This window comes from Bos mutus, chromosome 10 (genome assembly GCF_027580195.1).
Source record: "Bos mutus isolate GX-2022 chromosome 10, NWIPB_WYAK_1.1, whole genome shotgun sequence".
In the NCBI taxonomy this organism is placed as follows: domain Eukaryota; kingdom Metazoa; phylum Chordata; class Mammalia; order Artiodactyla; family Bovidae; genus Bos; species Bos mutus.
The window spans coordinates 29,471,132-29,493,491 of record NC_091626.1 but is presented as its reverse complement, the minus strand read 5'-3'; the positions used below and the strand labels follow the sequence as shown (position 1 = coordinate 29,493,491).

General features: G+C 38.2%; 1 protein-coding gene across 2 annotated transcripts; it reads left to right on the top strand.

The window, feature by feature from the left end:
• Nucleotides 1-103: 103 nt before the first annotated feature.
• Nucleotides 104-20,865, top strand: EIF2S1 (eukaryotic translation initiation factor 2 subunit alpha). Of its 2 annotated transcripts, none has more exons than XM_005911486.3 (8): nucleotides 104-189; nucleotides 4,893-5,134; nucleotides 10,535-10,614; nucleotides 12,249-12,400; nucleotides 16,388-16,494; nucleotides 18,117-18,214; nucleotides 18,982-19,125; nucleotides 20,054-20,865. In XM_005911486.3, exons 2-8 carry the CDS (start codon nucleotides 4,894-4,896, stop codon nucleotides 20,177-20,179), a joined length of 948 nt encoding a protein of 315 aa, XP_005911548.1. In that variant the 5' UTR covers nucleotides 104-189; nucleotide 4,893; the 3' UTR covers nucleotides 20,180-20,865. The 2 variants fall into 2 exon arrangements, with proteins under 2 accessions (XP_005911548.1, XP_070233780.1); XM_070377679.1 differs by lacking the exon at nucleotides 104-189 and adding an exon at nucleotides 443-609.
• Nucleotides 20,866-22,360: the final 1,495 nt, after the last annotated feature.

The following is a 22,360-nucleotide window of genomic DNA, read 5'->3' as shown; positions in this document are numbered from 1 at the left end:
ACTTCCCCTTCCTGTCGGTACGCGTGAGGGCGGGGGTGTGGGGAGGGCGAAAACAAGAAGGCGATGCCCGGATGTTGAGGCGCGCGCACCCCGGAATCGCCCCCTCATTTCCGGGTCGCCTTCTAGCCCCTCCCCTTCCACCTCCCAGGCTGTTGCGCTCGGTTCTGCACGCGCCAAGCGAAAGAACAGGTAAGAGTATGCTCCTTCTCTTCCTCCAGTTTTCATCTTTGGTCACAGCGCCACCTCCTGATTGACTGAAGGTTCCAGCGAGGATTTATGCTTTAGGGACAAGGAATCAGTTTTCCCTTTTACCTGCGCCTTGACGATTACTTAGAGAAAGCTAAAGATAACGAGAAAACGTACTTTTCAGGTCCTCCTAAGGTCCATATTATTTGTCCTCGGAGGACCTGGACTCTATGGTCAGTGACGAAGAAAGGTCCCTCTCCCGTGGGCGCTTGCGTGCTGCGAGCTGGTTCCGCATGCGCAGTGTGGTCAAGCGAAGCGCACGCTGAGGAGAGTCGGCGGCTGCTGAGGGCTGATCGAACCTGATCTCTCCGACAGAGGAGCGTGGCGTGGGACCTTGTTGTGGGATTCACACACATACCTCAGGTGACTAGTCTCTCTGGTCTGTTTCTCCAGGAATTCACTTTGTGTCTAGGGACGTGGGTGGTCGGTAGAGTGTAGGCCCCGGGGCTAACACCCCCTCCTTTTCCCGTCCCCGCGCGGGAAGTGTCTGGACATGACTGCCGCCACCCGCCGGCTGCGTGTCGGCTCCCCGTGTAGCAGAGGTGTCGTGGTACTGACGGAGGAATCTCGCGAAGGCAAGTGGGCCAAGTGATGGGACAGCTTCGTCAACATGGTGATAGTGGGGGGTGTCTTGAGGTGGGACGGCCTGGGGAGAACGCCGTGACACCCCGCCCCAGGACGCTGAGCACTTTGCTGTCTCTAGGCCTGAGAATTCCATCCTTTTTTCTTTTCCCTTCTTCTTCCGCCCCGGCAAATACTACCTCTCAATGGTGACCAGACAGGACACTTCAAGGAACCTGTGGATTGGGCCACGATTTTGACAAGAGTTGAGTTTAAAAAAAGATCCAAGAAGAGTTTGTTAACCTGACCACTAATATTAAAAAATCGAAGCTCTTGTTACCCTGTCGCTGGAGTTGGGCGTTTCTGTAGAATGAGTCAGTCCTTAAGACGAAACTAAAAGATACTACTGAAGAGTTTATTATTCTACGTATCATTTTGCCGTATTTTCAGCACCGATGAGAATAGACTTGTAGAATTAAGCGCTGTGGTCTTACGGTTAAGCAGAACTGAAAAACACAAGATACGGAAATTTTAGGTCCCTTTTATTAACTACCCCAGACTTAGTCTACTTTAATTTTCATTAAACAAGAAACATTGTTTCTTGGGGAAAAGGTGTAGCAAAGAAGTCTTGGTTTTTCTTCCTGTTGAAGTTGTTACTCAAGGGGGAAAAAAATCTTGTAACTCCGTGTCTTTCAGCAGTTTGGAATTACATAAAGCTTTAGTGCCTGTTCTTAGTTGATCGGATGCCAAATGAGTTTCTGGTTCTCAAAAGATCTCAGGAAGATGCGCAGTTTTAGAGATTGTTGCTTCCTTTTTCAACTACAGTGAAATAATTGAAAAGCTTTGTTTGTTTAGCACTTCTGTACTAAAGGCGAGCATTCAGAGAGCATAACTGAGAAGTGTTAGAGCCGAATTAGTATTGCCACAGGAGTTGCCTCTGTCACATCATGCTTTGCTTTGGAAGGGAGTGTGGACTTCCTGTATCCACGATGGCGACTGGAGCACGCAGTGATTTAAGTACTCCTGCCTACCATTTGACCAGGCAAAATTACTGACGGTGCAGGGTGTTTGAAATTAGCTTGGAGCTCAGTTGTATTTTGAAAGATTCTTTTCTGGAGAACACATACTGTATTGTAGTACTCTGACATATTGAGGCTTTGGGGGTTAAACTCTGAATTTAGTGTCATATGACCTGGTTTTAGCTCCTGTTGTACTTAGTAAGCATTTGTCTTTGAGGAAATCATTTAGTACTTATTTTAATAATAAAAATAATTGTTTAATGAATTAAGTTGCAAAATGGAAATGATATTTCCTTTGCCTTTTAATATCTTACATTTGTATAGCATTACACTTTCCAACTCTTTTCACCTGTATATTATTTCATTTGATGTCCTCCACAAACCTGTGAAGTACATGGCACACATTAGAAGCTGCAGTTAATGGGAATACATCAGTATTCCTAAGCCACAGTTAGTATGTAGGAGAGCAAAGTCGTAGATTATTTTTTGTGCTTATCTACTGTCTTTCACTGTGAATGACATAGCACCAGCAGTATTCCTTTATTTACATTATGTTTTGCAAAGAGATGTGCGCCTTCTGAAGCAGTGGCATTCATATCACTCTTCAGAATTCTTTTACACTATTGCCTGTGTTCTTTTACAATCAATTTAGGTCTTGCTTCTCCAAACTTATCGGCTTTACTATTTGAAGAAACTTGGTGCTTGTTAAATCTCTTGAAATGTTTCACACCTTTCCATGATGTTCATTTTTATACCCAGTATGAAACATTTTTAGCTCTCAAATTTTAGTGCTTTACCTACAGATATTTGAGAACAGTTGTCCAAGAGAAAAAAAAGCCCTGTTTAAAAATGAACCAACCAGCTCAGCTCTTTTCTTGGTGGGTAATTCTGACCATTGTATGTCTACTTCCCTTTATTTGCTAAATCCCTATTTTGTCAAGCTTCAAAGAGAAATATTTCTCTACCACTGTTATATACAGTTTATTTTTTATTAAATAGGATAGGTTAATAATAAAAATTTTATGTGTGTGAGTCTGACAACTTGTTGTGTCAGACACAGTTGTGTCTGACACTTGGCGACCCCACGGACTGTAGCCTGCCAGGCTCCTCTGTCCATGGAATTTTCCAGGCAAGGATACTAGAGTGGGTTGCCATTCCCTTCTCCAGGGGATAATCCCGATCCATGGATTGAACCTGGTTTTCCTGCATTGCAGGCAGATTCTTTACCATCTGAGCCACCAGGGAAGCCCCGATATTAATACTAAAATTTATTATGTTCTAGCACTGAATGTGTACACTGATAGTGCTTTTTGTTTAAGGTATTTCTAATTGTCATGTATTTACCAATAATGTTGAGAGAAAATACAGCCTAATGAATAAGACACAAACTATGGATTCAAACGTTACAGGTTCAAATTCACTTGTTAACAGTATATGACAGAACAAGATGCTTAACCCATGCTTCATATTTTTCATCTATAAAATGGGGAAGACTATAAGGAAAGTGGTACTTCAGGAAGATAGGCAGTGGCCGGATTATATAGGACCCTGTGGGGAGCAGAAAAATGTATAAGTCAGTGGGTAAGCCACTAGGAAGATATATGTGGGTGCAGTTAGCAGTTCTGAAACTGCCCTGCAGCAGAACCCTGGGGTTCTATGAGCTGGATGTAGGTGTTTTATCTTTGAGACAGGTAATGTGGCCCTGTTACCCAATTAATAAGAAAAAAAGGTAAGTTAGTACATAAATTTTCACAAATTTTTCATAGGACTTGGGATCTTATTATTGCCTATATTCTGAGCTTTAACAATAGTAAATTAGTTAAGGTTACCAGAAAAACATGAAAATTACCAACAAAGATTAATTTGAGAGCTTCCTTTTAAAAATATATTTCTATTCATGGAATGATTTTAGGCTTGTGGGTCATAAAAGGAGCCGTGTTTAAAGTAGGTTGGGTGGATCAAAAGGAATAGTTCTAAATATATTTAGTGTGTGGAGATTAAGAGAAACTTGAACTTTATAGTAGTGGGGATATCTACTAAAGGATTCTCGGGGTTGAGTATACCTGTTCAACAAGAGAGAAGATTATTTGGAAGTAATGGGAAAAGTGGAAGCTAAAAATTATAGTAGTTGTGAATTCATGTTTAAGAGGAAAAAAATTCAGAAGGATACGTTTTAGTTAAATGTAGTATGTTTTGTGATTAATCTTTAGTTTTTGTTGTGACATGTATAATTCTGCCTAAAATAAGTGATAGAGTTGTGTGTGTCAACAGCAGAGAATGAGATGGTTGGATGGCATCTCCGACTCAGTGGATGTGAGTTTGAGCAAACTCCAGGAGATGGTGAAGGACAGGGAAGCCTGGCACGCTGCAGTTCGTGGGGTTGCAGAGCCGGACATGACTTGGTGACTGAACAACAAATGATAGAGTATATCATTTGATGTGTGGTTAGGGTTAAGATTTAATTTGTTGGAAAACTCTTCCCTTTATATGGTGGTAATCAGTCTTAGCCGACTTGGAGGAAGAGTGGCTTTAGTTTTGCTGATAGGTTTATAACAGTAGGTTTCCCTTGTGGCTCAGCTGGTAAAGAACCCACCTGCAATGTGGGAGACCTGGATTTGATCCCTGGGTTGGGAGGATCCCCTGGAGAAGGGAAAGGCTACCCACTCCAGTATTCTGGCCTGGAGAATTCCACAGATTGTATAGTCCATGGGGTCACAAAGAGTCGGACACGACTGAGTGACTTTCACTTTCACTTATAACAGTAGTGATGCTTCCTCTCATTTGTTATTAAGTATTAAAATAATATTTTACTCTTTATAAATGATCATTATTTTTTAGGATTCCTTTGAAACTAAATGTAGAGAATCATGCAAGTCTTAGAAAAATGTGGAGCAAAATAAAAATGCAGGCTTGGTTCCCAAACATTCATCTGTTTTCTAGCACCATTTAAGAAGTTTAAAGAGATGAGAAGACTAAAAACTTCTTCCAGTGGCAAGACGTGGAAAATTGATATTTTTATGTTGACCTTAACTGAACACTGACTTGATTCTTTTGTTTAAATTGCAGAATGCCGGGTCTAAGTTGTAGATTTTATCAACACAAATTTCCTGAGGTGGAAGATGTAGTGATGGTGAATGTAAGGTCCATTGCTGAAATGGGCGCTTATGTCAGCTTGCTGGAATACAACAACATCGAAGGCATGATTCTTCTGAGTGAGTTGTCAAGAAGGCGTATCCGTTCTATAAACAAACTCATCCGAATTGGCAGGAATGAATGTGTGGTTGTTATTAGAGTGGACAAAGAAAAAGGTAAATGAGAAGAATATTTAATTTTTATTTTAATCATTTATATGTACTTATTAAATATAAATGTAATAATAAATATTTTTTGTTAAATAATTTATATCTGAAATTTTTCTGAGTTAAACTTATTTTAAAATATATTTTTTGTGCATTGCCTGCTGCAGTAAAAAAACAAAATGCCTCTTTTTGTACTTAAACTCTTTTACATACAGTTGTTAGAGAAGGATGCCAATTAACCATCTAAACAAAACCTTTTAAGTTAGTAGTGGTTAATTAGTTTATCCAGAACTAGCTTTTGTAAAAGTAAATGAATTTTAGGAATATTTTATGTCTTTAAAAAAGACACATCTAGAACTGAATACTGTCTGTCTCTCTGGTAATCAGAATGTCTGTGACCCCCAGATCCTATGGTCCTTCCGGATCTTTCAGGCAGAGGTGAATAGGTATTCCATTTATTTACTGTGCTGTTTATTCAGAGTGTGTGTGTGTGTGTGTGTGTGTATGCACGAGTGTGTGCATGTGTACACTGTGCTGAGTCGCGACTCTTTGGGTGCCCCTTTTTTGGACCCCATGTAAGTCTTCACCTTTGTGAACACAGTTTCTAAGTACATTGTACGATACCAATGAGTAGGTTTTGTCTTCAGTTAATATAGTTAAGATCATTGGTTTCAGCTGTCTCTCTAATTTGTCAGGTGTTCGTTTCAGTCACGTAGTTACCATCATACTTAAAAGACTAGTCAGTCACCCTGACTGAACTTGTCTTTCTGAATCTCCTCAGCCATCTAGTTAATTGATACTTTTGCAAACGAATGATTTTATACGTAACTGACTTTTTTTCTGATTATAATCTTAGATAATAAACTTTGGAGACAGCTTGTATTACCTCTTAAAAGATGCTACCATTAGCACATTGATTATTCTGAATGTTTTGATATGACTTGTAGCACTCTCCCTAGCCCCCATTTATTAAACTACTTGAAGACTGAGATTATTCCGTTTAATATTGTGTTTAATCACTGCCCTAGTAGGACCTCAGCTGGTGTCTTAGCTTATATTGCTTTCCTATTACATGAAATAGATAACACAAAACGGAATCAAATATATTTTCAACTGCAGTCAGAAAAAGTGAAAGGGTATACTTGTGTAAGTACAGTAGCTAGATGTAAAAATGTATTGTCATAACAACATTGTACAGTGTAAGTTAAAAACATGAAACAACAATCTAAATTGTGGTTAAATAAATCATGACACAGCCAGGCAAAGCAATTTTCTACAGAATGAAATCTGAATATTCTGATATGAAAAGATCTCCATGATAAGAAAAAAGCAAAGTGCAGAAGATCCTATAGAGGAGATCCATTTCTGATACTAGAATTTTAAGTCCTGTTGGATAAGCCATTCAACATAACTGCTGTCAACCCTAAGCAAGTATCTAAATGGGTGGTAAATTTTATCCAAAGACAATGGGAGCAACCAAAAGCAGGCTGAAACTGAAGGCAAGTTAACACTGGGAAGACAGGAACTGCACTGGATAAGGTTTACAGCCTTTTGACTGAGTGCCATGATATACCAAGCAGGGCAGTGAAGATTCTAAAGGAAAACCCTCAGTCTTAATGACTTTGAGAGCCAGAGATAAGAGTTCTGGACAGCCACAACAATTGGAAAGTAGTGATAGGGATTAGAGAAAGAGACACAGAGAGAGCCCCTAAGTTTATATATAAAAATTCTGCTCAAATCTCTAGCTGACTTCTGAACTGCTTGTAGAGGTTACACTGCAAGCAGCCCTACAGGATAAAAATCTAAACAAATTTTGTTTGCTTTCCATCTGAGGAGACAGCTCTGTATAGTTTTGAATTCAGACAAGTTAACTGCTAAAACAAATTGAGTATCCTTGGGAGTTCCCTGGCAGTACAGTGGTTAAGACTTTGTACCTTTGCTGCCAGAGGTGGTGGTTCAGTCCCTGATTGGGGAACTCAGATCCCACAAGCCATGCAGAGTGAACAACAACAACAACAAAATCAGTATCCTTAAGAGGAACCTAAAGGAATTCAGAGCTCTGCCACATATCTTTTTTAATGTCCAGAATACAATTCAGAATTACTAAATATTTGAACAGGAAAATATGACCCATTTGAAAAAGATAATCAGTGGAGACTAACCTAGAGATGACCCTGATGTTGCAATTAGCAGATAAGCATTTTAAATAATATGTTTTAACTGCTCAAGGATATCAGGAAAATGTACTCGTAGTGAGTGAGCAGAAATCTTAGTGGAGAAATTAGAAACTCACATAAAGAACTAAATACAATTTCTAGAAATGAAATTTTTTTTAGTATCTAAAAAATTCAATGCATAGGCTAACATCAGATAAAAGATAACAGAAGGCTTGAAATTTGAAGGTAGTTCATTTAAAAAGAACCAATCTGAAGAACTGAGAGGAAAAAAAGAGCAACCTATTAACAATCAAAAGCTTTATTCCAAAAGAAGAGAAGAGAAAGAAAAAAGCAGAAAATACATTTGAAGAAACCATGGCCAGAAGTTTCCATATTTGCTGGGAGAAAAAATGTTTACAAATTAGAGAAGCTCAGCAAACCTGAAGCAGAATAAATACCAAGACCACATCTAGGAATACCAAACTATTGAAAAATAAAATCTTCAAAATAGCCAAGGAAAATGATGTTATTTACAGGGGAACAGTAATACAAAGTACAGTGGCATTCTTTTATTGGAAATAATGAAGGTCAGAGCATTGAATGACATCTGTAAAACACTGAAAGAAAACTATCAAACCAGAATTCTGTTTCTAAAGAAAATATTCAGCAATAAAAATCAAATGAAGACATTATCAGGTAAATAGAAACTAGGGGAATTTCTTACAAGACAGAACTGCATTATAAGAGATGGTAAAGGAAGTAGTTTAGCCTGAAAGATATTAGGTTGATGCAAAAGCATGGTTTCAGACCCTGAATTTTTAATCATTATAACTAGGCTCAAACACATCTTTATTAAGCAAAATAGGAACCATTACAATCAATACATTTTTGCAAAAGAGAAATAAGTTGGTTGGTTCCTGTAGCAAAAAAATCCATGCTTCAGGATTTGACAAACTCTTGGAAAGCATTTTCTGCCTCCTGCTGGTTGTCAACTGCAAAAAGTTGTCAAGGTCTTGAAGAATGGGTAGCCAGTTGGCAAAAGGTCAGGTGAATATGACAGATGAGGCAAAACTTCGTAGCCCAATTCATTCAACTTTGGAAGCTTTGGTTGTGCAAACGTGTGGTCAGGCATTGCTGCAGAGAAGAATTGGGCCCTTTCTGTTGAACAGTGCCAGCTGCAGGGATGCAGCTTTCGGTGCAACTCATAGATTTGCTGAGCATACTTCTTAGATGTAATGGTTTCACTGGGATTCAGAAGGCTGTAGTGGATCAGACTGGCAGCAGACCACCAGACAGTGATGATGAGTTTTGGTGCAAGTTTGACTTTTTTAAGAAATGCTTTGGAGCTTCTCGGTCCAACCACTGAGCTGGTCGTTGCTGGTTGTTGTATAAAATCTACTTTTTGCCACACAACAAAATCCAACTGAGAAATGGTTCGTTGTAGTTGTGTAGAATAAAAGAAGATGACACTTCAAAACGATTATTTTTTTGATTTGCGGTGAGTTCTTGAGGCACCCACTTACTGAGCTTTTTCGCCTTTCCAATTTGCTTCAAATGCCAAATAATCGTAGAATGGTCGACATTGAGTTCTTCAGCAACTTCTCGTGTAATTTTGAGAGGATCAGCTTCCGTGATACTCTCCGTTGTTCTCAACTTCCGATGGCCAGCCACTGCACTTCTCATCTTCAAGGCAGTCGTCTCCTTTGCAAAACTTCTGAACCACCACTGCACTGTACGTTCATTAGCAGTTTCTGGGCCAAATGCGTTGTTGATGTTGCAGCTTGTTTCCTGTGCTTTACGACCCATTTTGAACTCAAATAAGAAAATCACTCAGATTTGTTTTTTGTCTAATATCATTTCCATAGACTATTTCCATAGTCTAAAATACATAAATACATATGAAATAAACAGCAAGTAATAATTCATTAGCAAAAAACATAAAGCAATAATTGCACATTAAAATAATGTATAACAGCCACATTTAAGAATGTATTCCAGCAAATTTCTACAGTGCAAAACTGCAATTACTTTTGCAACCTAATATGTGGGTAAAGGTGAAAGACCATTTTCTCTTTAATTCTTTTTTTTTTTTTTTTTTTGAGAGGTAGAGTTGATTTACAGTGTTGTGTCAGTTTCAGGTGTACAGCAAAGTGAATTAGTTATACATACACATGTATCCAGTCTTTTTTAGATTCTTTTCCCGGGTAAGCCATTATAGAGCTTTGAGTATAGTTATATGTAGTAGTGTATGTATGTCAGTCCTGGTCTTCCAGTTTATCTCCCCATCTTATCCCCTGATAGCCATGACTAATACTCCACTGTGTGTATGTACCACATCTTTATGCATTCCTCCACTGTTGGGCATTTAGGTTGATTTCATGTCCTGGCTGTTGTAAATAGTGTTCCAGTGAACTTTGGAACATTTAATTCTTTAAAATACATTTAACTTCTTGTCTCATTTTGTGCCCATGGGACTTTCATTTATGAAGGTGACTGGTGACATGGAGTGGCCATGCCATTGAAAGAAGATTTTTATTACTAAAGTTTCCCAGGAAATGGGGACCCAGCATGCTATGCAAAGCCAGATGAGGAAGCACCAGTTTTGATCAGGAGGCAGGAAGAGCAAGGGGAAACCTTAGGCCAGAGCCTGTATTGAGGTTTCCATGAGAAAGGCAAGGCAGGTTGTTGTAAACAGTTTACACTTGGCTCATCTGAATAGTATGGGCAGTGCCTGGTGCACGGGCACTGTCTCTCGTTGTCTGGTATCTGGCCCTACGTCGGTTTAGGGCATGGGGGAGTATTGGCCTGATGTGTGGAACTTTGATGAGATGGCTGGGGACGTGGGCTTTGCGTTGGCTGATTTCCATGTGAAAGGCTCCCATTGAGCCCTTGGCTAGTGCTGGGCAGCAGAGGCTTCCCTGGTCAGCCAGGCCACAAATGTCAGAACATCAAGAATACAGAAAACATGATACAGTTGATCCTCTGATGCTTAATAGACATGGTTTTACCTCTCATATGGATAATTAAAATTATTAGTTCCCTCCACCAAGATAACATTACATGATGACAAAAATTTACTTTAAAACATAATACTCGTTCATAATACATATACTTCTTATGCAGTTTTTTTTATTGATACAATTTAAGTAGGAAATAAGTGTAGGTATGCCACCCCAGCAATATGGTTGTGAAAATTGTCAGTGATTTGTTGATACCTGGACAGAGATAATGTTTTCAAATTTTTCTCATATAGGATATATTGATTTGTCAAAAAGAAGAGTTTCACCAGAGGAAGCAATCAAATGTGAAGATAAATTTACCAAATCCAAAACTGTAAGTTGATTATTTAGTCAAATTAGTCCACTGTTAAATGTGTTTAATAAATAATCTACATGGCATGTTGCTGGCAGAAACAAAAACCTAGATTTTCTGTATCTGTATTTCCATTTTCAGTTCTGTGCTTCATAGGAAAATAATTTGAACACTCCATTTTGAAAGAGTGTGACTTTAGTGAGACAACATCAGTTGTCTCATGATGTTACTACGTTAAAGCACTGAAGTCTAATAATGTTCTCAGATCAGTACCAGACCATTAGTGTTTTTAAGCTCTTTTATGTTAACTATGAGTGAGTTTAGCTGATTTGGCTGTCATAACATGTAAGTTTTGACTTTCAACTCTTCTGGGGTAAGGATCACAGAAACAACCAGCTTTTTTTTCTTATTTTTGCTGTTATTTGTTACTTATCCACAATAAGCACTAATAAGGCAGGAATTGTCATTTCTTCATTCTCATCTTCCTGTATTTTTCTGTTCTTTGGTCCTATTCAGATTTTCCTTTATTCCCTAGATCTTCAGTTCTTATTGGGAGTTTCCATTTGCTTCTCTTTTCTTTATCCTTCTTTTGTGTCTTTCGTTCTCTTCTGCCCTGTATGTTTTTATCTTCAAGGTAAAATGCCAAGAACACTGTTTAAATGAAGAGAAGGTTTTTTAAATCTTGCTTAACCCTGGTAAAAGAGTAAAAATACAAAAGCTATGAGACCATTACCCAAATCTTTCAAGTCCCACCAAGTCCAAATTGGAGAAGCACGTCTCTAGGAAATTTCCATTTTGTTTGTTCCCCTAGGCTGTTGTAAAATATTGTAAAATAAGTACGTGAGTAGATCTTATTGGGATGATGTTAGAATGAAATAGCCAATGATATTACCTTCCCTGGGTCAGTTTTTGTGTGTAATTAACATGAAACCTTTCTTAATACACTTTCTCTTCTTTGAGGCCTTTTATTTTTAGGAGATTAGAAAAAAAAAATTGGCAGCAGTGAGTAACAGATGGGTAGGATTGAAGGATAATTGTTAAAAGATAACAGAGCAAAAGAATTACTAAAATCTCCATCCTGGTTGTATGCTCTCATGTTGGGGGGTGTGTGTGTGTGTGTGTTTTGTGTCTGACTCTGCAACCCCATGGACTACAGCCCACCAGGCTCCTTTGTCCATGGAGTTTTCCAGGCAAGAATACTGGAGCAGATTGCCATTTCCACATCCAGAGAATCTTCCCAGTCCAGGGATCGAGCCCCCATCTCTCGTGGAATAGTAGTCCTAATGTCTTATATTTGATCCATGTAAGAACTCTCTACAATAAAAAGGAGAGATACTGGTATCTCCCTTTTCTAAATGAGGAAACATATTCAGAGAGGTTGGTTTGTCCCAGAATTGACTTGCTCTGGATCTTAGGCTATAAATGCTACACTGTTTGTGTGTGTTCACCCACTTGAGTTCATTGTTATGGAAAAGGAAATAATTATGGGAAAAAAAGTTTTCATAGGGTAATCTTTTGTTGTTAAGGAGTTATTCTAATCAAAGTAACCAAAGGTTTGTTTTTACATGCTGTCTTCTGAAATGTAAAAATATCTTCTTAAAAAAAATGTATATCTCTTATCTTTGAATTGTTGTGCTCTTCATTTTTTTTTCTAGGTTTACAGCATTCTTCGTCATGTTGCTGAGGTCTTAGAATATACCAAGGATGAGCAGCTGGAAAGCCTATTCCAGAGGACTGCCTGGGTCTTCGATGACAAGTACAAGAGACCCGGATATGGTGCCTATGATGCATTTAAGCACGCAGTCTCGTAAGAACTCCTCCTTAGCTCTGCTTTTCCCTTGGTATTACAGCTGCTAGGCCTAGCACACGGGTTGAGAGCCTAACATTTAGTAACACAACATCCATGTAGTAAGTCCTTGTCAAATTTAGATTAAAATATTTCAGTATAAAAGGCCCATGATATGGGCCAGTCCTCTAAAGCTAAGCCTGTATGATTTGGTGTACCATAGTTGGGTAGTTCTTTAAACCATCCTGACGCTATTGCCTTAAATCTTTTCCTCTCCAAGTTTTGTGATTGTCCTCAGTGACTTCAGGGCCAGCATAGACATTTCATTTAAACTGTAATCTCTTGTTTTCTTTACCTCAGTTGCTTAGACCTTCAGCCCACGCCATGTTAGCCAGTTTCCCATATGACCTCACCCTGGGTCTTACTGTCACCAGGATTTGCTCCTCCAAAATCTTTAATTCACACACTCTGTTCTTTTACCACAGCCTCCTGTCCTTCCAGCTGCCACATTGTCCTACTCTGTTGTCTTAATTCTTACATCAGGCTCTGATTCCAGACCCTTTCTTTCCTCCCTGTCTGTTCACCTTTTCTTGCCTTCTCTTTCTTACTCAGCGTAGACCTATGGTCCATCATTTCAATAACTTTCTTGCCAATATCATGAGCTTTGCCCTGTTTTTCCTTCTGTTACATCCAGCCTTGGAGCGATGTTCCTGCCTTCTCTGCACTTACAGAATGCTGGGTGCTGCTAGGAACAACCACAGTCTTACAGGTTGGTGCCACGCATATTCATGGTCTCCAACCTCAGCTGGGCCTTAACTGCTGCCCCACACCCTCTTTGCTCTGGATCACTTCTTCCTCCCATTCTTAGATTGGCTGTTTCAGAACTTCTCCACACTTCCCCAGATACCCACTCTATCCCTCTTCCCTCCCTCTCACCTGCTGCGCTCACTGCCTGAAAAAGAAGCCATTGCACAGGATCACCTCCGTTTCCTTCCACCATCTCATCCAACTTACCTCTTGCCCACCTGTCATTACCTCCTGTGCTCTTGTCACACTGGAATTGGGGTCCTTCCTGCTCTCAAACTAATCTTATCCCTGTGCCCAGCTATTCCTGAGAAATATCATCTCCATCTATTATTCCCTCCCTTGAGTCTTCAGCCTTTTTCTTTATTGATTTTGCTTTATCAACATAAAAACATGCTCAGATTTTTCCCATTTATACTAAAAAACAGACTTTTCAACCGGCCCTCTACTTTTCTCCTGTAGGAAGCACTGTGTCCTCTCCTTTTAATAGTCAGACTTCTTAAGTTCTCTGTACTTACTGTCTCTACTTCTGCACCTCCCACTCCTAGATGTTAATACTTCATGAGCAGCCTCACCACTGCATCGTTACTTGCCAACTCGTGTCCTGCCATGGGAGATTAGTCTCTTCAGCCCTCAGAATGGCCAAGTGGGACTTTGAACTGTTAGAGCCTCCATCATGCCTACTCACCTGAGGCTCCAGATCCCTTCCACCTTACCCCCTCCCCTCATGTGACTTAATTTTTTTTTATGTCAAATTGTGGGAAAGGTGAGAAGAGTAATAATTATGACAGCAAACATATATGTCATCCTCACAACCACCTGTGGTGTGAGTGCTATTATTCCTATCTTATAGATGAGGGAATTGAGGCAGAGGTTAAATTGTCCAAGTTCACACAGCTACCAAATGGTAGAGCCAGGATTCAAACACAAGCATTCTAGGTCCATCCAGAGTTTATGCTATTGGGCATCAAGCACTGCTTTATATTTCTGTCCTCCCTGCCTTTAGTCTTGGGCTCCTCAGTCAGTACATCTCTCACCTCGGTTTGCTGTCATCATTGGCCCTGCTTACAGCTTCTGCCTCCTGCACCTTCTCCATTACTGCTCTGCATTAAAATTCTTAACAAATTAACATTCATCCTAGTGAATTAATCTTCATTTATCACCGTTAAAGTTCTTCTCTTTCATCAGCCATGTTGCAACTGTCCAGATTTAACTCAATCATAATTCGATGCCACATGTGCTTCTTTTTTTTTTTCCCTTTTAGTTAAAATTTCTGAGATAGTTGGAAACAATATTTTTTGCCTCCAAAGATATTTTGGTCACTCAACAATGGTAACCACTGTTGTGAAATTATGTGTACGTCATTATCATTTATGGTATTGATACATGTAAATGTGTGAATAGATTATTAAAAGTACATACAGAATCTTTTTTATGTTTTAAAATGTTTAAACAAAAAAACAAAATTTATTTTATCATTGTGACAGGTTTTCAGTACTTTATATTTTTACTTGTGATGCTGTTACTGTAAATTTCAGTAATCTATCAGTTACTGTAAATTTCATAAATCTATCAATTTATCCAAATTGATACATGTATGCCTACTTCATATTCATTTCTATATGGTATTTACTTGTGAGAACATGCCCCCTTTTTTGTTCCTCTATTAAAAAATGTTTAGGTAATCCTCCCCTGTTTTTCAAATAGTGCTATGTGAATACATGTACATGTCTCTGTGTACACATTTGGAGATTTCTTAGATACCTTAGAATAGAATTGTTGAGTCATGGGACTGATTATAGGCACCTTTAAATTTACTTAGTTTTGTTAAAGTTTCTCCAAATTGGTTCTATAGTTTATAGTCCTTTTAGCAATTATGAGTGTTTCTATTTCTCTTCATCAACATTTGATATACATCTCAGATTTTTCTTTTCTTTTTGCAAAGCAGATTGATGTCCAATAGTGTCTTACTTGGGTTTGCGTTTTGCTGGTTGTTGGTGGAAGTTGACCACTTTTCATACGTTAATTGACCATTTGTCTTCTGTGAAACATCTGTTCATCTCATTTTCTTTTCTTTCTGTTGGTTTGTCTTTCAGTATCAGTATATCAGAATTTTCTTAAAATAGTCTTGTTAAAATCCTACCATTCTTTTAGTCATTATTTCTTTTTTTCCATTTTTTAATTTGTTCAACAAACATGCCAGTGAACAAGACTGGTCCCTGTTTGTGGCACTTAAAAGGGTCAGATGAAATGCCACCTCATTCATGAAGCCCTTCCTGACCCCACTGATACCTTCCTCACCTCACCCCAGAAGTGCAAAAATGCACTTCTATTTTTTTTTTTTTTTAATTTTTTTCCATGTTTTTGTTCTTTTCGAGCTCCTTGAAGCAAGGACTGTTAATTACAGGGATATGCTTAATTATAGTGGGATGTGAGATATATAAGCAGAATTCATTTTACTGCACTTCGCAAGTACTGCATTTTTTACAGATTGAAGGTTTGTGGCATCCCTGCATCAAGCAAATCTGTTGGTGCCAGTTTTCCAACAGCCTTTGCTCACTTCATGTCTCTGTGTCACATTTTGAGAATTCTTGCAATATTTCAAACTTTTTCAATATTTTGTTGTGATCTGTGATCCCTCGATGTTACTATTGCAAGAAGATTACATCTCCCTGAAGACTCAGATGATGGTTACCATTTTTTAGAAATGAAGTATTTTTAACAGAAAACAACAGTATGGCATAGGCGTAACTTTTGTACGCACTGAGAAGCCAAACGTGTGACTCACTTTATTCCTAAACGTGCTTTATTGTAGTCTAGAACCGAACCCACAATATCTTCAAGTTATGCCTGTATAGGAAACATTAAATTGCTTGCTTTAGTCAGATCTCTAAAATTTTCCTTTTAATAATGATCATTTGGGTGTTTTCTTTTTGTCATACAAGCCTAAGCACTTCAGTTGCATTAGCTCATTTAATTCTGCAGTCCAGTGAGATACACAGTTTTTATTCCTGTTTTACAAATTTGGAAACAGATCTAGAAAGGCCCCCAAGCACAAAGCTATTAAATTGTGAAGCTAAGATTTGAACTCTTAATTCTGACACTAAACGCTGTGCTCTTAAACATTATTCTGTTATATTATGTTTGGTGTCCTAATTATCAGTAAAGTAACCTTGACATTTTGTTGTGTGTGTTTTCTTTCAGAGACCCATCTATTTTGGATAGCTTAGATTTGAATGAAGATGAACGTGAAGTACTCATTAACAATATTAATAGGCGTTTGACCCCCCAGGCTGTCAAAATTCGAGCAGGTAAATGATTTTTTAAATGCTGTTTAAAATATTTTGCATGTACCAGAAAAGCTATTAAATAATGACCCTCACCAAAGAATATGTTGCTACATCAACATCTGCCTGTTTCTAAGTGTTTATTTTTCACAGCAAGAAAAGCTAAAGAAATTAAGTAATTTTTGCTTCTACTGAGTTATCATAAAATGCATATATATTGACACAAGTAAATGAGCTCAGCTAACCTTAAGTTGGCCCTTTTTTTGGGTGGAGTGATTATTTTGTTTTAGTGCATGCTTTAAAATTCTGACAGTACAGTAATATCCTCCCATGCCTCTGGATTAACCACTGTTAATTTGGGATCTATTCTTTCAGACATTTTTTTCTATACCTATGCTGTATAGGAATGTGTGCTATTTATGTTCAGATATAAGTTTTTATGTTTTCGTAAGAATGGGATCATAGTGTGCACCATTTTCTCCAACTAGCTATTTCTATTTGGTGTCCTATGGCTGCCCTTCCCTGTAGAACTTGAGGATCATTCTCATTTTGAATGTTAGGTAATATTGCATAGAATAATAAACCTTGATATCAGCCAGTCTCCTCTTGATGAATGTTCAGGTTGGGCTAGTCTTTTTTACTGTAGTTGACCCTTAAACAATGTATAAGAGGGTTGCCCACCCTCTGCACACTCGAAAATTCATATATAACCTCGTCAGTCCTGTGTGTCTGATTCTGTATCTGAGAATCAACTACCGTGGTTCATGTAGTATTCTAGTGTTTACGTTTGAAAAAAATCAACATGTTAAGGAGACCATGCAGTTCAAGGCTGTATTGTTAAGGGTCAACTAACTACATTACAAAAAACACTGCATTTTAACCTTTATACACATAGACTTACCATTTATACAGGTGTTCTGTAAGGCAAATTCTTAAAAGTAGGATTGCTGGGTCAGAGTATGCCGTTATTCTAGACAGTTTGTAGTTACATTATTTTGGTTTTTTATAATTTTATTTATTTGGGGGGCTTTGCTGGGTCTTTGTTGCTGTGCAGGCTTTTCTCTAGTTGCCGTGTACGGACTTCTCATTGTGGTGGCTTCTCTTGTTGCAGGGCAAAGGCTCTAGGGTGCTTGGGCTTCAGTGGTTGCAGCTCCTGAGCACAGGCTCAGATGGCACATCAGTCTAGTTGCTCCATGGCATCCTAGATCTGGGATCGAACCCAGCTCCTGCATTGGCAGGCAGATCCTTGACCAGAGTTACCAGGGAAGCCCCCGTGGTTATTATTTCATTCAGATTTCATCACACTCCTCCTAACCATTTCACAAATAAGGAACTGAAGCACAGAGGGGTTGGAATTATGATTTCAACCCAAATATAGCCCAAATTCAAGATGTTTGTTAAATTTCTCTTTTTTATGGTTTCATCATTCAGGGGCTTGATGTTGGTGAGAAGATATGATATCACTGCATGTTCAGATATTTTTAAATATGAAAGTTAATAGCTGGGGTTGATTTCTAGTTGAAAGGGTAATGAAAGCTTTCATAAGTATTTGAGTACTAATGTATTTGTCATATCTCTGATTTCTTTTTAAACTTAAAAAAAATTTACGTATTTTGAAGTAAGCTTTTGAATTTTTATAATTTTAGATATTGAAGTGGCTTGTTATGGTTATGAAGGCATCGATGCCGTAAAAGAAGCTCTGAGAGCGGGTTTGAATTGTTCTACAGAAACCATGCCCATCAAAGTGAGTAGCCTGTTTTCTCCCTCCCTACTGAAATATCCACTTAATCCAAGTTAAATCCAGATTTTTTAATGGTCATATTTCATATCAAGTGTTACTAAAAGTGCTTCTTGATACTTCTAGGGAATGTTTAAAATTATGTGTAGGCTTTTGTTGTAGCTACTGCTACTGTCACTATGGATAGAGATTCCTATTGGTATTTAGTGCCAAAGAACCAGCTATGCTAAACCTCCTTTACAGTAAGTAGCCACAGTGCCCATTATGCTCATAGAATCTTGAAAAGGACAATATATTCTCTTATATTCACACACAGTTTTAAGGAGGTTTGGCCTGACTCTTTGATTAGCAATAAAATTAACTGGATGGCTGTTAATCAGAATCACTTAGAAGAATTTCTTCCATCAGTTTAGTTTAGAACCAAATAGGAATCTTTTTTGTTTATTTTAGAGACAGATTATCCAAGCCCAGAGACGGGGGAGCCTGGTGGGCTGCCATCTATGGGGTCGCACAGAGTCGGACACGACTGAAGCGACTTAGCAGCAGCAGCAGCAGCAGACTGCTTCTACTACTGGGTTACATCATAGTATCAGTTAGCTTCAATTAGCTTCTGCTACATTAACAAACTACCTCAAATTGCTGTGCTGCAGAATTGGGAGTAAATTTTGGGATGATTTGTTTTTAAAGCAGCAGATTAGCAAAACGATTCTCAAACATCCTAATTGTTATGTGGTCTGTAGGTACATTCATAATTGAATTTTTGTCTTCCTTAGATTAATCTAATAGCTCCTCCTCGGTATGTAATGACTACAACCACCCTGGAGAGAACAGAAGGCCTCTCTGTCCTCAATCAAGCTATGGCTGTTATAAAAGAAAAAATTGAGGAAAAGAGGGGTGTCTTCAATGTTCAAATGGAGGTGAGGTCAATACTGGGATTTTTTGCCTTTAAAGTTTTAAAGACGTTTCAATCATGTAACTGGTTTGTCTTCTAAAATATCTGATCAGTGACTTATAAAACATGAGATAGGTTTAAAACTACAAGTCCTCTAAGTATAAAATAGTCATTGACTCAATTTCCTAAAAGGGTTTTAAAAGTAAATAAGAACTATCATGGGGTGGTTATTCAAGACTGTGGTCACTGATCCCCCAAAATGAAAAAAATAAAGACAATGAAAATAACTGAAAAAAGAAAGCAGTGATTGATTATTGTCAGAATTTAGAACGGAGAAGGCAATGGCACCCCACTCCAGTACTCTTGCCTGGAAAATCCCATGGATGGAGGAGCCTGGTAGGCTGTAGTCCATGGGGTCACTAAGAGTCAGACACGACTCAGCGACTTCATTTCACTTTTCACTTTCATGAATTGGAGAAGGCAATGGCAACCCACTCCAGTGTTCTTGCCTTGAGAATCCCAGGGACGGGGGAGCCTGGTGAGCTGCCGTCTATGGGGTCGCACAGAGTTGGACACGACTGAAGCGACTTAGCAGCAGCAGCAGCAGAATTTAGAATGCTTGAAGTTTGATTTCAGAATGAGGAACTACAATAGTGTCCTATGTTTTTCTCATCTCAACAAGAACAAAACCAAATTTTCATATGTAATTTTCAAAATAAATTTCTTCTGTGGAAGAAATTTTGAAGCCAGAAGATGTATTTTTATAGGTCATCTTTTTGTGTGTTTGAAAGATACAGCCAATATATATTTTCAGTTTTATTATCTCATGGAATTTATTGGTAGTATTTCAGCGCTCAGAATAAGAGTTAAAATACCAGGCAGTAATAGTATTGAAACTGAATTTGTGTGTGTTTAACTACATTCACATTGAAATTGTGCCTCTGCTTCCACAGCCCAAAGTGGTCACAGATACAGATGAGACCGAACTTGCAAGGCAGCTGGAGAGGCTTGAGAGAGAAAATGCAGAAGTGGATGGAGATGATGATGCAGAAGAAATGGAAGCCAAAGCTGAAGATTAACTTTGTGGGAAACAGAGTCCAGTTTAAGGAACACAAAGCAGCCTTCCTGGCTGTAAACCCTAGACTTAAAAGTTTTCCAGTATTGAAAACTTCAAAGCTGAATATTTTTTATTTTAAGTATTTAAATGTTCCAACAGACCAAAACATGAAATGCCCTCCTAAATGTTAGCTGTTTTCATACAGTAGCTCCAACACCTTGAGCGTTTTTTAAGGGAGTGGCCTGATTTCACTAGAGACAGATCTTCAAGACGAGACATAAATTGGGCTTATGATTTCCATTTCTGATATCTCCAGATTGGCACCCCTTTGTAGATTAGTGCCTCCATGAGATTTACCAGAGGCACTCAAAGCGAATAGTTCCAACCTTTCTATATAAAATGTATCAAGCAAACATTAAATAAATTTCTGGGATATTTAACCATAGGTTTCTTCCTTATTATCACCAGTTAAAAGCATTATGATTCCTAAGAATTTCATTTTATTTGAAATGTAGTAATTTAAAGGCAGGTGACCAGAAGATAAGTATAGCAGATCCTTTCAAAAGGAAGGTTTACAGAGACTTTGCCAGTGGTCAGGACTCCATGCTTTAACAGCTGAGGGCCTGGGTTTGATCCCTGGTTAGGGAGCTGAGATCCCGTGAGCCGTGTGCTGTGTGCCAGGCACCCTCTCCCCCCACCCACCCCTCCTTTAATAAAAAGGATTTAGAGAGCATTTTAATTAGTGAAAGTTTACTCCTAGGGGAAAAAAGCCTTAAAATGTAACTAAAGAATTACATTAGTTGAGTGCCTTTTACCTATTTGAGACTGATGACAACATGTGGTCAGAAGGAGAATTTATCACACCGGTCCTTGTTGGTGTACTAAGCTGCTTGTCCTGAGTTTGTAATTCAAGTTGGTAATGGGTGGGGGGTTGTTTTTGTTTTTGTTTTTTAACTTTAGTTTTCTGGGGTTTTTGTTTTTTAAGAAAAAAAATGCTGCTTTGTAAATTTAGTTATTTTGAGTATCATTGCCCAACTTTTAATTTTTTTTTCCAGTAAAATATTTGCTAGGTGCCACCTTAGAGTTTCACTTCTCTTCCTAACAGGTTAGGGGTCTGTTTGAACACAATTAACAATCGTTTTTCAAAATGTTTCCATCATTTTTTTCTTTAAGAACTGATTGTTTTAAAGATAAATAATATATACAAAGGCAAATAAACTTCATAGATAACATGTGGTTTGCAGTTACAGCTACAGTGGCCAAGGTGTAGCAAGTCTTGAGTTAACTTTAGTTTACTTCATAAATTTAATCTCTTAGGATACTTGAGGTACTAGATAAATTAATTTTACTAATTATTCCCAAGAATAGCTATTTAAATACTTATAAGATTAAATCTAACCCACCTTATTCAATCCAGGACTAGACTTAACTCACTGTTAAAAGGACTGGAAAATAGAAGAGTGTGTTGGTGAGACATTTAAGCTATTTGTGAAGGTTTGTCCCTTTGTTTAATTTAGCAGCCTCTACTAGCTCTTTAGATCCAGGTCTAACAATATAACTGTTTTCATGAGGGAACCATGACTGCTAGCTTGCATGCCATACTGGGAATATTTAGAGGAGAATCTGGATGTATTCAAATCAGCACATAATTTTCACTTCAGTTTTTTTCTGAGGAGTAAAGCTCACAGCATCACGAACGTTATCAAACTATATAACAGGTGCTGCTTAAATGTTTGTTGTAAGCAGAGGAATTGAATTTTCACTTTGTTCACTGGATTTTTTAATACTTCAAAAGCCATAACTGTTGAGAAATACTGGTGATATCCGTGGTGAGCGGTTTATATCCTATGCAGGCCTTTTGTTCAGTTCCACAACAATTCTGCAAATTTATGACCCTTGCCAGAGAAAAAGATCAATACCTCAGTGATGATGGAGAGAACTAAGTAAACTCCCTGCTGACCTAAAAGTATCACTTGCAAATATGAGGACAAGATCACACCCAGTTCTAAAAACTTGAAAGGATTGACAAAAGATCAGTGAACAGTTTACCCAAATTTTGAATCTCTCCGCGTAAAGACTCACTAGAAATTGACAGTTTCATCTACTCCCAGTTCTGTCTTTGAGGTCAAGTGGTTATCAACTCATAACTGAAAATTAACAATAGTTTGAGTCTCATTTAGGTATTAGTTGAAAATTTTAAATG

Bases quoted from the DNA above. Each gene is read 5' to 3' on its own strand.
- EIF2S1 (XM_005911486.3), top strand. From the start codon at position 4,894: ATGCCGGGTCTAAGTTGTAGATTTTATCAACACAAATTTCCTGAGGTG. The intron at 5,135-10,534 runs GTAAATGAGAAG...TTTCTCATATAG, and splicing joins TAGAGTGGACAAAGAAAAAG to GATATATTGATTTGTCAAAA. The intron at 19,126-20,053 runs GTGAGGTCAATA...CTGCTTCCACAG, and splicing joins TCTTCAATGTTCAAATGGAG to CCCAAAGTGGTCACAGATAC.